Genomic DNA, 14,470 nt, shown 5'->3' on the forward strand with positions numbered 1-14,470 from the left:
GCTCCTTCAGCTCATTTCAGACTGCGAGAACAAGGTGCGAGGACTCTTAGCCAAATAATGACTTAAGTTAACCACTGATGCCGAGAACACCCCAAAAACCAGCAGATACCACGGCCCTCCAGGACTGGAGTTCAACCTGCAGACACAGCGCCCCCTCCAGGACTGGAGTTCAACCTGCAGACACAGCGCCCCCTCCAGGACTGGAGTTAAACCTGCAGACACTGCGGCCCTCCAGGACTGGAGTTCAACCTGCAGACACTGCGGCCCTCCAGGACTGGAGTTCAACCTGCAGACACAGCGCCCCTACCAGGACTGGAGTTAAACCTGCAGACACAGCGCCCCTACCAGGACTGGAGTTAAACCTGCAGACACTGCGGCCCTCCAGGACTGGAGTTCAACCTGCAGACACAGCGCCCCTACCAGGACTGGAGTTAAACCTGCAGACACTGCGGCCCTCCAGGACTGGAGTTTAACCTGCAGACACAGCGCCCCTACCAGGACTGGAGTTAAACCTGCAGACACTGCGGCCCTCCAGGACTGGAGTTCAACCTGCAGACACAGCGCCCCTACCAGGACTGGAGTTAAACCTGCAGACACTGCGGCCCTCCAGGACTGGAGTTTAACCTGCAGACACAGCGCCCCTACCAGGACTGGAGTTAAACCTGCAGACACAGCGCCGCTACCAGGACTGGAGTTAAACCTGCAGACACTGCGGCCCTCCAGGACTGGAGTTTAACCTGCAGACACTGCGGCCCTCCAGGACTGGAGTTTAACCTGCAGACACTGCGGCCCTCCAGGACTGGAGTTTAACCTGCAGACACAGCGCCCCTACCAGGACTGGAGTTAAACCTGCAGACACTGCGGCCCTCCAGGACTGGAGTTAAACCCACAGACACAGCGCCCCCACCAGGACTGGAGTTAAACCTGCAGACACAGCGCCCCCTCCAGGACTAGAGTTTAACCAGCAGACACTGCGGCCCTCCAGGGCTGGAGTTTAACACTGGAGATTCACCGTGTTAACAGCACTAGAAAAGTCCACAGATTGAAGCATGCGAACTGGGCTTTTCTGAGTATAATTGAGCCTGATAAGAGAAGCAAACAGAGGTGCGATTCTTTAGTCACAGGTTCTTTAGCCACTCCCAGCTCAGTTAGCACTCTATTTTCATAGTGTTAGAAAACACTTTCAGCTGAAGCAGGGATGCTAAGCGATGCATCCAACACCTACTGCTGAAGCTGCAACATCACAATATTATGCATCTTCCGAAAGCGCAGTTCATCCTCGCTCACAGGACAGTGCCATGGCACAGACCGGGGACGGGACACTAAGGTTGAGCATCTGGTGCGTTTGTAGTATCTGTGGTAAAAGACTCAGTGAAGCGCACGCAGTCAGAGGCAGGACAGTGCCGTGGCACAGACCATAGAAGGGTAAGGCTGGGTATCTGGTGCGTTTGTAGTATCTGTGGTAAAAGACTCAGCTGTCAGAAGCACTTTGGGTCCCAGCTTCTCCAGTGTCAGCCCTCACAAAGAGGCCATGGAAACGAGCAATGGGCCAGGTTCCTGCCTGAGCAGGCATCTGATTGGCTGCCCACGTTCACAGGGGACGCTGATGTAACCCTAAACCGCTGTTCTCCGGGGCCACAGTGGTGACCAGCGTGGGGCGCTGGTGTTCGGGGCCACAGTGGTGACCAGCGTGGGGCGCTGGTGTTAGGCCAGCAGATGCCTGCTCTTGCCCCACATGGGTGGGGTACATGTCAGAGCTGAGCAGGGGACACACACACGTGTGCTGCTGCTTGGATTGGGACGACCGCAGCTAAACCAAAAAAATCAGTTGAAACGATATTGTTTTTTAAAATCTGGGGTTTTCCCAGAGGGCTAAAATGACTTCCTCCTCTATGGGTTTGATGCAAAGGGAAGACCAACTTGATTTAGAAAGTTTTGTTCAGTAGAATCAGGCATCTTCGTGCTGGGCCAAATGTTAAAACAAAAACCTGCGCCCAAACTGGCCCTTCAGACCAGACCCCTTAACCCTTACCCTAACCTACTCATCTGGACACAAGCATCTGAAGAGCAGGCTTTCCAACACCAGCCCTGGATGAAGGCCCAGCCCTTTAAAGGGCATTTTGCACCAGAGTAAAGTTTTTAACATAAATTGTTAGAACTCTGACAGATGACCTGTACCAAGACATCTTGTCCATCAGAAAATAATTCATGAAAACACACACACACGCACACACACATTTCACCCCAATCTAACACACACAAATACACACATACATACAAACACTCTTTCTCCTTATTATCCATTATCCCTACCTCACCTGTAAAGTGCGAGAAAGTGCAGATATGCCGAACTGTTGGTGATCAAGTATAGGGCCCTTCAATTGTCCAAGTTCGTCTTCACAGACACCACAGCCCTAGTGTCTCATGAGCACTCTCCATAAAAATGCCAAAATCAGCACCAGAGAGGACCAGAAACCAAGCATGATCCTAGATTACAATGCCACCAAAGGGGGGGTGGAACAACTTGGACAAAGTAACGGGGTCCTACAGCACCAAGCAAATGACTGTGCGCTGGCCTTTAGGCATTTTTTATAACATAATTGATGTATCGGCCTACAATGCGTTCATCATCTGGATGGAGATTTTTCCTGAGTGGAATGTGTCAAAGCTGTACAAGAGGCGCATCTTCCACGAGAAGCTGGGGAAGGCACTCGTGGTACCGCATATACAACGGAGGCAGCACAAGGACCCCAGCCACTGCAGCCACAGTGAGGGAGATCCAGGAGAGGGCTGCACCTAGTACACCAGTGCCTGAGGTAAGTAAGCGTGCGTGTGTGTGTGTGTGTGCGCGCGCGTGCGCATGTGCGCGTGTCAGGGGATCGGGATATGCAAAAAGACATAGTAATCATCTCCCTCATCTTTCTAGGTTGCTGCTGGGGGAAGAAGGAAGTGGAAAAGGTGCCAGGTCTGCATGACGTCAAGATGAGCACGACATGTGCAACGTGCAAAATTCATTTGCACAAAGCATACCGTGACGACTTGTCCCTCATGTGCGGTGTAGATACACAGATACACACGCACACACACACACACGCCTCGTTCATATTGCTCATCTCTTGTTCATTTTTGTTCATTTCTGGTTCATAGAACTGGCCAAACTGGCCCTTCAGACCAGACCCCTTAACCCTAACCCTAACCTACTCATCTGGACACAAGCATCTGAAGAGCAGGCTTTCCAACACCAGCCCTGGATGAAGGCCCAGCCCTTTAATGGAGAAATGCAGGTCATCCATTTTGCACCAGAGTAAAGTTTTTAACATAAATTGTTAGAACTCTGACAGATGACCTGTACCAAGACATCTTGTCCATCAGAAAATTATTCATGAAAACATTTGCCCACTATTTCAGCATTGTTATCAGTCCTGCCATTGTTTATATGGTCGATTGGACCACTGAAACTTTCATAACATATTAAAACAAAACATGGAGGCTAAGGAACAAAGCTTGATGTCCCCAAATAGCACTATTTCAATATAGAACCCGATTATTCACTGACCGGGAACGCAAGGAAAGCACGTGATGCGGTTACTTCCCTCTCTATAATATGCTGTCGGAGATTTCTACAAGACGAAAAGCTAAACACCCCCCAGGGAAAGTGGGGTGCAGATGCCTTTTGTTGAAGATATACACAACTCAAACAGGAAGTCAACATTTGAGACAATGTGCCTCTCTACTTTAGCCAGAGAAAAACACAATGGTTCTGACGTTACTAAGGCCACGATAGAAAAACCCTTAAAAAAAAACCTTACTGTTTTGCCATTACTGAGTAGGCTAGCAATAAAATATTTATATATTTTTAAAATGCCATCCACATCAAAATACCTATTAAAAACGTTTTAATAGGCAAGAAAAGCACATTTTGTTGTACTATTTTAACATAATACAATGCATTCGCCAGTTCACACGCCAGGTACTCCCGTTATAGTGTAAAATTATTTCCTGCACGGTGCGTCGCTGTGTTGTATCTGTTGGAGATAACAGCGGGACCGTGTGGCACGCGCTGGCAGCAACGAAACTGCGAACTGCCTTTGCATGCATGTCATAGTGAGTCCACTGCACTGCGGATGTTAATGAGGGCATAAGAAAATAAAGCGAGTAAAAATTACAAATCGACACGCAATGCTGGCTGTTTACTGATTTACTCCCCAGTCCATCCAAACAAACGCAAATGCTTCGCTCTCGACATCTTTCCAAGCGGTCTTTAGCTAATCATAAAAGCAGTATCAGTTACTCCTACATGCAGATATAACTATTAAAAATAAAATTTCAATGGTCTGGGAGGTGGTCATTTCTGTGCTTGAATGACCGCTTTGTCTGAAGCGACATTTTACTGCTGATAGTATGTCCACTGTTGACTGCAATAAAACACAGGGACTACACTCATTCCATCTTATTTGTATTGCATAGCCAAAGCAAGAGGGTCGGACATTAGGACATTACGTAGGTTACGTTTATGGGACTGGGAGGCGGGTTATTAATAACAGACACAAACATCTCCTCCCCTCCTCCCTCCCCCCTCTCTGTCTTGCTCTCTACTCCGCACTGAATTGTATTTCGCTGTTTCTGCTTGCCCGTGCAGCTGGTGCGAACGCAGTGACTGTGGCGCAGATGCGTATAGTGTTACAGCCTTTGCCGCAGCGCCCGGGGCTCGGTCGCCAGTACCCGCCCGCATCGCTCGTCTACAGATGTTGTAGATGCGGCCTGGGAACTCTGCCTCTGGCGCTCTCCTTCTTAGCGTGTCGAAGGAGCAGCGGAGCAAAGACAAGCGAAGCTAAAGAAGGCAGCAGCCGCTTTAAAGGCGGCGCCACAAGCCCGACCACAACGGCGCTGCAGCTTAGGCGGGCTCGGCAAGGTAAGCATATCAATGCATTACTCCATTACTCCGTCATTGCACTGCAAAATAAAGATATGCGCCATTGGAATCAGAATATGAAATATTGCAGAACAAGGTGTAGTTATGCGCGCATGCGCATAAATGTGTTGTGAATAACTGCGGTTCTGAATCCATTTCTCCCCTTTTTTTTAAGCAACCTCGGTCTCATTCAGTCGCTCTAACACACTGCCGAAGCAAGCGCTCTCAGCCGCAGAATGGCGGATCCAAAAGAAAAGGACAACTGAGAAGAGAGAGAAAAAAAACCTGTTAAAATGCGATATAAGGTGAGCGCATTTTCCACGCACGCTGTCACATTGTGCGCGCGCACCAATGTGTAGGTGTCCATGCAAACTGGTCGTCCGCTAATTTTGTTTTCAGGACGCGCAATTGTAACGGAGGCCTGTGTTTTTTCGGGTATGAGTTCACATGTGAAATGGTTAGATTTAAACAGTTTATCACTATGCATTCGATAATCTCACACATTGGAAGGATTACTTTTCCACGATCTAATTTATGTTTCGCCTTAAGGTATCTCTGTTTTTACCATTAAAGGCACAGCCAACTGTCTGCTGCAATGGCATAATTTTTGTATTGGAATACAACTTGGCTGCAGTATTAGGTTTATTTCATTTTAAACAAAATGGTAAAAATGACCATTTCACTAACTGAAAAGAATGGTCATTTGGAAAGCCAGAGGAAGAAGAGTTTTACTCAGCGATTTTACACACAGCGCTGATTAAAGCACTCCAGTGGGGTATGCATGGAGCTCAAAGCAGCAGCACTAGCAGAATACACACAGGGGGCTAAGTCTGCAATTGTTCCCACCTTTTATGACAAATCTTTGCTGTTATTTACCTGGTCATAATGCCACCTCAGCACTGCAAACCATGCTCAGTGACTTACAGTTGATACATTCAGAACTTCTGTGATGTCTGTGCTGGACCGAGCCTTTCTTTCCCACAATTCAGCTCACTCCAAACTCCATCTCAGTCCTGCTCCCTCTGAGCCAGCGGAGCACAGAGGGATCGTGGGAAAGCGTAGAGCGGAGAACAGGTCCTCCAGTCTGGGCCTGTCCTTTTGCCTGAGGCTCAGTGTGTGCAGTACTGTGCTGGGGGGGGGGGGGGGGGGGGATGGTAGGGGGGGTGGGGGTGGCTGTACCCTCTGAGTTTAGATGCCAAAAAGACCTTCTTTTATCTGTGGCGCCCCAGCAGGGCGTCTTCCATTTTAATCTCAGTCCACCAGGCCGCTGGAAACAGTCCAGTCCAGCCCATGTTTATATCCTCACGTTTGGACTACTTAGCCAGGATAGCAAGTCATATTCCACCTCTGTCTGTGGGCCTCTCTGCTTTTCCCATCTGAATAAAGTGAAAATAAAATCTTACAGAGGGAAAATCTTACTGCTGTCCTTGGAAAAAACGAAAAAAAAATGGAAAGTCATAACCCCATTAAAGAGCGGAAAGTCATAACCCCATTATTTCTCAGTCTGAAACACGGGGGTTATTGGAGGTCAGTATCCCAAGGGCCCCTCTGGCAACCCAACAGGCCCTTTTCCCAACATACAGCTCCATTAGATCTCCATTTGGGTCAGCCTGGCTCCCGCTCCACAGCCCAAAAGATACCATTTCTGTGAGGTGGTGATCCACTCCTCATCCGTACCCTTGGAGAGGTGGAGTTCTGAAGGGTATGGGGTATTTTGGGTAAAAGGGTGTGAAAGTAGGGGTGGGTGGGGTTGGCAGGTTCCCGTCCCAGATGGGATGCTCGCCTTGTACCCGACCCAAAATAACAACTTTTACTACCTTAGCAAAAATATCCAGCAGCAAAAACAGACAATTATGCTAATGAAAGTCACCTTGGATAAGTCCTCCTCTTCAGGTAACATCACCTTAACAGCACCGTAAGACCTTCTTGCCTTTCTGTGGGGAAAAGCAATCCCTTTCCCCCCACAGTCCCATTCCAGGCTCCTCCAGGGAACCAACCTCTCTGTTCCTACACCTCTCATTCACAGCCAAAGGTCCCCAATTACTCTATTCCAGCCATCTTATATTATTCACGGTTATACACACGGTCTAACAAACATGCTGAAATAAAAATCCAGAGAGCTTTTCTCTCGTCAAGCTAAACAGACCGGTTTGGGTGGGAGCTGTAGGCTTTTTGCATATGCAAAAGGTAAGTTATACTACCAGGAATGGCAGGAGCAGTGTTCTCATGCCCACACAACTCCTGCTCTGAAAGTGAACCTGGTGCCCATAAATCATCCGGCTGGGATTACCCCATAGCAGCTAGACTCGGACGCCAAAGCTGAAGGGACGGTAGAGAAACAGGAAACTGCAGGTTTCCTGTAGCATACCAGGTGACGTAGCTAGAGAGCCGTGAAGCACATTGAGAGCTTGCGCTCAAACTCTGACTAGCTGATTGTGTTTGTAGCGGAAAGGATTAAATCAAATTATCAAACATGCACTCATTGTGATTGTGTGACTGATCGATTCGTCCATAACTCTCAACAGGTGTAGCGGCACCAATCGTTCAAGACCTGGGGAATACTGTATGTTGCAGGGAGCGTTTATGTAAATGGGAGACAGAAGAAGATTGGCTGCTTTGATTGAAATCCAGAAGTGTCAGATCGGGAGCCAAATGTAACTTGCTTGTTTTGTCTTTTGATATTTTTCCACAGAGAAAATGAGGCAAAATCAGTTTGACATGTTTTACAGATTTAGTATTTTACCAGCTTAACTGGGACATGTTAGACAACAAAAGTGACCAAGCAGCTTTAAATTATATTTTGATGTTGTACGGCATTTTGTCTCATAATAAACTCATATTGGACCGAGGATTTGGAGCACAGGCCCAGGCCCAGGCCCACATGCCAACCAACACATTCAGTTTCCCACGACACCTGCAGGCCAGGAACGGGTAAAACTGGTGCACCCTGGATCCCCCAGGGTTCTCAGAGCCATCGATCGCACGCACGGAAATGTTGGGTGAGGTGAGGTTATCGGGGCTGAAATGATGGGAGGTGTTGAGGTCTCTCACACAGAAGTGAGGTTATGGGGGCTGAAATGTTGGGAGAGTCTGTCTGACACAGAGGTGAGGTTATGGGGGCTGAAATGATGGGAGGTGTTCAGGTCTCTCACACAGAGGTGAGGTTATGGGGGCTGAAATGATGGGAGGTGTTCAGGTCTCTCACACAGAGGTGAGGTTATGGGGGCTGAAATGTTGGGAGGTGTTCAGGTCTCACACAGAGGTCAGGTTATGGGCTGAAATGTTGGGAGGTGCTCAGGTCTCTCACACAGAGGTGAGGTTATTGTGGCTGAAATGTTGGGAGAGTCTGTCTGACACAGAGGTGAGGTTATGGGGGCTGAAATGATGGGAGGTGTTCAGGTCTCTCACACAGAGGTCAGGTTATGGGGCTGAAATGTTGGGAGGGGTTCCTCTGTCTGGCTCCTCTCTCCCCCCTGCAGAACCGGGTCTCATTAAGGCCTCCCGTTTCCATGGTGAGCGCGTTTCCATGGCGAGCCCGTGGACATGCGCAAGCTTTCCCAGGGGTCTTTCACCTTGACTCGGTATCAGGCCGGGGCCTGCGGTCGCTGTGTTTGAGCTGTTTAATTCAGCAGCGCTCTCACTCTGAAAGGGCTTCAACTCTCAGTTCATTTAGCAAGACAATCTGCATTAGTATTTTTTAGGTCAGTTTGCTGACATTTTGTCGTTTGTAATTGTGTGGTTGCCGAGCTGGAGTTGGTCTCTGTCCCAGACGGGCTCCCTCTGAGCTGTGAGCTTTCCCTGAGCTGCTCTATGCAGAGCTGGACTGTGTGGGGTTCTGTTATATGGGTCTGTAGTTTGGCCGTATTTTCATGCGTGGCAGTTGGACAGATAGGCTAAGGCTGCAGCTGTCTCACTCCACAGTGCTGAGAAAACTCCTCATTCACAGCGTGACTGGCCGTAGATGCAGTTTTGATGCTGCACATGAATTTTAAAAAATAAATTTGATCCATTATGTTCATACAGATGTTTCTTCCTAATTTAATTGAATCCCTATTTGAAAATAAATAAAGCAAGTAAATATTTTTACTATACTACAGTAGTCATGTTTTTATATAGTCGTAGAGGGCACACATGCATTTAAGACTGTAAGAATTCATATTCATCAGATTTTTTTTTCTTTATTAAATTTCATCCAAATGCTAATTTGAATAAAAAAATGTTACCGTATGGAAACGGATACATTTGTTTGCTTCTGGGTTGGCTTTTTAATCCCAGCTGATAAAGGCTAGCATGTTTTCAGCCCTGCTATTGGTGTTGTGGCTATCCGCTCTCAGTGTTCTGCTTTTCATTGGTCGGTCACATTAAGGTCAGCTGTTCAGGACGGGGCAGGTCTGCAGAACGAGACACTGACCTTTTCAGGACTATAACGGTTCAGCTACGGGCAGGAAGTGGGGTTGGTTAGCGGGTAAATCATTAATGCATTAGAGGTCTCCAGCAGACTGCCTAATATTGGGCTGTAAGTGAACATCTCTGAGTCCCCTCCGGCACTGTCATCATGTCCAGACTATGGCATGATGGACTGCCTGCTTCCTCTTGTGGCTCTTCCTCTGTGCTGTAACGGCGGTACGATACCGACACTCACCTGCAGACAGGAGGATGTGACGCAGCTGTGGGCATGTCAAAATAGTATTCACCTGCAGCTTAAAAATGTGTATGTGTGATGGGGGGTGGTGGCTGAAATTTAGAGATTTGGGCGGCATGAAAACCATGAAGCAATAAATCGTATAGATTACCGTCTAAGTTTAATAATAAAAATGTAGTGTTTTAACTGCTGAAATTTTGGAGGGCATGAAAGGTCACGCATGAGTTACCGTGGGGGGGCAATATGCAAAAGCACTAACACAGGACAAAGGTTCGACTGAAGTAGACTTGGCGTTTAATTTCTTTTTTAACTCCCACTGCCATTGGGACATTTGGGCCATGCGGCTAAAACCCAGTCCATCCTTTGAATATTATTGTTATTTTGCACAGTTTTTATTGGGGTAAAACAAGAGGACGAGGGGAATGGGGTTTCACACAGTCCAGAGGACAAGAGGGGAGGCTGACCACAACGGGGCATGCCACCAAACACATGACCCGGGAGACAAGGAAACAGGTGGAGCGACACGAGCACAGAACCAGCCAATTAAACCCCTGGAATCATGTAACACGCTAGGCTGCAGTCACACACAAAGGGTAAACTAGCTGGTAATTCCTGGCAATACAGCTTGCTTTGTTAGTCTCGTTCCTTTGAATACGTAGTTTTTGGACTGGAGGGCTTTCCATTTGTACGTGCAAGGGCTGTGAAGGCACCCCCCCCAGGCAGTACCACGTGGAGCATATTCCGTGGAAACTGTGCACGTACCTGTCAATCTGACAACACATCCATGACCATGATCTCTGCTCGGGGAACAGTAGACTGGTCTACATCCATGACCATGACCTCTGCTCGTGGAACAGTAGACTGGTCTACATCCATGACCATGACCTCTGCACAGGGCAAAGTACACTGTTCTACATCCATGACCATGACCTCTGCTTGGGGAAAAGTAGACTGTTCTACATCCATGATCATGACCTCTGTTTAGGGAAAAGTACACTGTTCTACATGCATGACTATGCCCTCTGCTTGGGGAAAACTAGACTGGTCTACATTTTTCCTTCTGCAAAGTCAAAAATTGCCACAAGGCCATCCAAAGATTTATTAGAAAGTCACACAACAGCTGATGTCTTCATATTAACAGTGACTGACTTTAATCACTGCTTGTGAGATCACAGTGAAGGACACAGCATGTGGGTGGAATTAAATCATGAAGCTGTTAAAAATTGTCCTGACAGTTAGTCACCATTGTGCCTCACAGTATTCCTGATTAATAGACATTTCGTTGGAAATTAAACACCCAACAGGTGTAAAATCAACAAGATGTTTGTTCCCGCTTGCCTAACGCTTAATTGAGAGCAGCTTGCGGAGTCCCAGCAGGGTTCCAGTCAGCTTCCTCCTCCTACAGTCATAAACCTGCAGGACCAGGCTTCAGTTCCTGTCCATGCAAGTCGGGTGTCCCTTGGGCCTGATTAAGCTCCACCCTTTCATTCCACCGTTATACTCATTAACTCTGACGCTCCCTCATTATTTCTCGATGGAGGGTCTTTCATTAATGTCTTATGCGAACAGGAATGATCGTAATTACTGTATATGAGACATTAATGTAAATGGCCCCTTTCTGTGGTCTGGAGAAGCATTAAACTCTAAGGCAGTCGCTTGAGGGCATTCCTGTGGACTCTGATTGTCTTTCCTGATGCCGTTTTTTTTTTTTATGAGGCCGATTAAATGGCTGTCTGTTTGCACTGCCTTGCTCTGATTGGCCGGTTAAAGAGACTCAGTCTGGAACCGAGCTCTTAAGGCCAGCTTATAGTTAGGCGATGAATGGTCGATAGCCGACATATCAGTCATCAACATTCCATTACGGCTCGATTTTCATATCGAACGTTGTCGCTCACAGAATGTATAAGCACATAACCGATGAAAACGCATCGCTGAAGTGGAGTCATTAATGGAATCCTTGTAGTCCGCCTGGTCGGCAGCTTACAGGCACGAAAACATCGTGCTTATCAAAGTCAGATTACTGGTACAGAAACGGGGAGTTTCCTGGGTCAGAAACGGGAAGTTTCCTGGGTCAGAAACGGGGAGTTTCCTGGGTCAGAAACTGGAAGTTTCCTTAGTCAGAAACGGGGAGTTTCCTGGGTCAGAAACGGGAAGTTTCCTGGGTCAGAAACGGGGAGTTTCCTGGGTCAGAAACTGGAAGTTTCCTTAGTCAGAAACGGGGAGTTTCCTGGGTCAGAACGGTTGTGAAACAGCAGTGTTTTTGTATCATTACTCATCATATTTCAGGTGAATCATCTGCGCAGCTGACTGCAGTCCAGTCCGAGTGTGTTTCTCTCAAAGCTTCCGCAAAATGGCCGCTGGTTTGGAAGGCACACACATGCGGGGAGGCGGGGGGGGGGGGGGGGGGGGGGGGGCTGCTGTTCCTAGGACCCCTGGGCTGCACATTAACCCTGACCCCAGAGCTGACTATACCCCCCTCCCACCAGTGCTGGGTCTGGGTGGTTCGGCTGGAGTCTGTGAGTCAGGTAGAGGGGCGCCATGCGCAAAACAGCAGATAACTGCTGTGTGGTAGCCAAGGAAACAAGCTGACAACTCCACAGGCTGCAGGAGGGGCTCTGCCCTTGTACCTGTCAGCAGGGCACTGAACCTCAACTGTCTGAGTGCGATACCCAGCAGGATACATGAAGAGCGATAAAGCGCACCCCCTCCCTCTCTCCCCCCCAGATCCCCGGAGCGGCGATGGACCGCGTGAGTCTGCTGTGGCGTTTGCGGCGGCGGGCGAGGCGGGGGGTGCTGTGCATGGGGCTGTTCTGCGTGGCCATGGGGCTCCTGTACGCCCTCTGCGCCGAAAACAGCGTCCCCGTCACTGACGCCATCTTCGGCGTGAGGGCCCGCACCCGCGCCCAGCCCCGCGCCCACTCCATCATCAAGGTGGTGCGGGCAGGGGGTGGCGGAGGGGCCAAGCCCATATTCGTCAACCCCCAGAACCACCCCGGGATCGTCCCCGGGGACCCCCACCGCCCCATCCCGGTGCTGTCCGCCCCCAACGGCACCCTGGAGGGGGGCAGGGTCGAGTCCCGCAGCAGGAAGAGGGAGCCCGGCGGGGGGGCGGGGTTTCTGTCCTGGCTGATGCCCCGCCCACTCCGGAGCCTGCTGGAGGGGATCTTTGGGGGCAAGAGGCGGACGAGCGCAGGAGGCGTGGGAAGCGACTCGGACCTTTTCGGACCCCACGGGTCACTGGGAGAGGTGTGGGACGAGCAGATGTCCAGCAGCATGCTGGGAAAGAGGCTGAGAAAGGTGGTGCAGAACTACCAGGTGAGCGAGAGAGAGAGAGGAGGGGGGAACGGTGGCAATTTATGCCCCTTGTTCTCATTCTGCTGTTTTATGTTTTTTTTGCCTTTTTCTGTGATGCTTTCAGCTTTATGACAAAACAATGCAAAGCTTGCTTAACAGAACACTTCTCCGCTTCTCTCTTTCTTTCTGCCTCCCTGTCAGGCTATGAATAAGTACGGGGTACCATTCCACACCAAGGGGGGTGCGGACAGCGGAGGGGGCCCCAAACGCACGGGTCCGGAGCTGCTGTGCCAGCTGAAAGGGAAAGTTGGGGTGACCACCCTCACCCCCGAACTCAAGCCCTTCTCCAGCCTGCCCTGGGCCCCTCTCCTGCCCCCGCGACCCCTGACCTCTGACCTGGGCCCCTTCAGGAGCTGCGCGGTGGTGTCGTCAGCGGGGTCACTGAAGCACTCTGGGCTCGGGAAGGAGATCGGTGAGAGTCCCTCAACGTTCATGCAACATCTCCCTAACGTTTCTGCAACCCTCTGCAGCAAACGCAACGTTCTCACAACGTCTCCCTAACGTTTCTGCATCCCTCTGCAGCAAACGCAACATTCTCACAACGTCTCCCTAACGTTTCTGCAACGCTCTGCAGCAAACGCAACGTTCTCACAACGTCTCCCTAACGTTTCTGCAACCCTCTGCAGCAAATGCAACGTTCTGATTGCAGGATATGTTTCCAGCCTCATGCATGTATGTGGCTGTTTACAGCAGCACTGCTGCAGAGTAAACCACAGAATGCTCTCAGTTACACAACACCAACATGTAGTGCAGATATAAAAACTATTTTAAGACATAGTTTACACAATGTCTATATGATGTCATATTCTGCTTTTATAGCAAATGAAATGGCTGCCGTGAGGGAAACCCATACTGTGTCAGTGATGATGTCAGGATTGTGGTTATTACACTGGCTGCTCCTGCTTCCCAGACTCCCATGATGCAGTGCTGCGGTTCAACGCTGCTCCCACTGTGGGCTACGAGAAGGATGTGGGCACCAAGACCACCGTACGCCTCATTAACTCACAGGTACCTGGCACACACACACACACACACACACACGCACACACACACACACACAAACACACGCACACACACACACATACACGCACACACACAAACATACACATACACACACATACACGTGACTGAACTGTGTTATGTGCTCTCATGGTATTTCCCAGCTGAATGTTTGCTGAATAATTGCTGAGTGTTTGCAGAATGTTTGCAGAATGTTAGTTTAATGTTTGCAGAATGTTGGCTTAAGGTATGCGGAATGTATCGCAGGTGATGGCGTCAGATGATCACCGCTTCCTGTCCAGCTCCCTGTACAGCGCTGGGATCCTGGTGGCCTGGGACCCCTCCCCCTACTCCTCTGACCTGAATGAGGTGAGCCAGCTTTACCTGTAGTACACCTTTACCTGCAGCACACCTTTACCTGTAGTACACCTTTACCTGCAGCACACCTTTACCTGTAGTACACCTTTACCTGCAGCACACCTTTACCTGCACATCACCTTTACCTGCTCATCACCTATACCTGCAGCACACCTATACCTGTAGTACACCTTTACCTGCACATC

General features: G+C 49.3%; 1 protein-coding gene and 1 long non-coding RNA gene across 2 annotated transcripts in view; both read left to right on the plus strand.

Moving 5' to 3' along the window:
- The first annotated feature begins 4,558 nt into the window (after positions 1–4,558).
- st6gal1 (ST6 beta-galactosamide alpha-2,6-sialyltranferase 1) overlaps positions 4,559–14,470 on the plus strand; it is a 16,521-nt gene continuing 6,609 nt past the window's right edge. The window contains exons 1-6 of the mRNA XM_035431614.1: positions 4,559–4,912; positions 5,088–5,217; positions 12,279–12,869; positions 13,050–13,320; positions 13,819–13,916; positions 14,175–14,276. Of these exons, the coding sequence (XP_035287505.1) occupies positions 5,206–5,217; positions 12,279–12,869; positions 13,050–13,320; positions 13,819–13,916; positions 14,175–14,276 (1,074 nt within the window). The 5' untranslated portion in view covers positions 4,559–4,912; positions 5,088–5,205. The remainder of the gene's footprint in view (positions 4,913–5,087; positions 5,218–12,278; positions 12,870–13,049; positions 13,321–13,818; positions 13,917–14,174; positions 14,277–14,470) is intronic.
- On the plus strand, positions 6,074–9,003 carry LOC118234828. Its single transcript, XR_004766731.1, has 2 exons — positions 6,074–7,946; positions 8,000–9,003. It is a non-coding gene; the product is annotated as an uncharacterized LOC118234828 (long non-coding RNA).

Source organism: Anguilla anguilla, chromosome 9 (assembly GCF_013347855.1).
Source record: "Anguilla anguilla isolate fAngAng1 chromosome 9, fAngAng1.pri, whole genome shotgun sequence".
Lineage (NCBI taxonomy): Eukaryota > Metazoa > Chordata > Actinopteri > Anguilliformes > Anguillidae > Anguilla > Anguilla anguilla.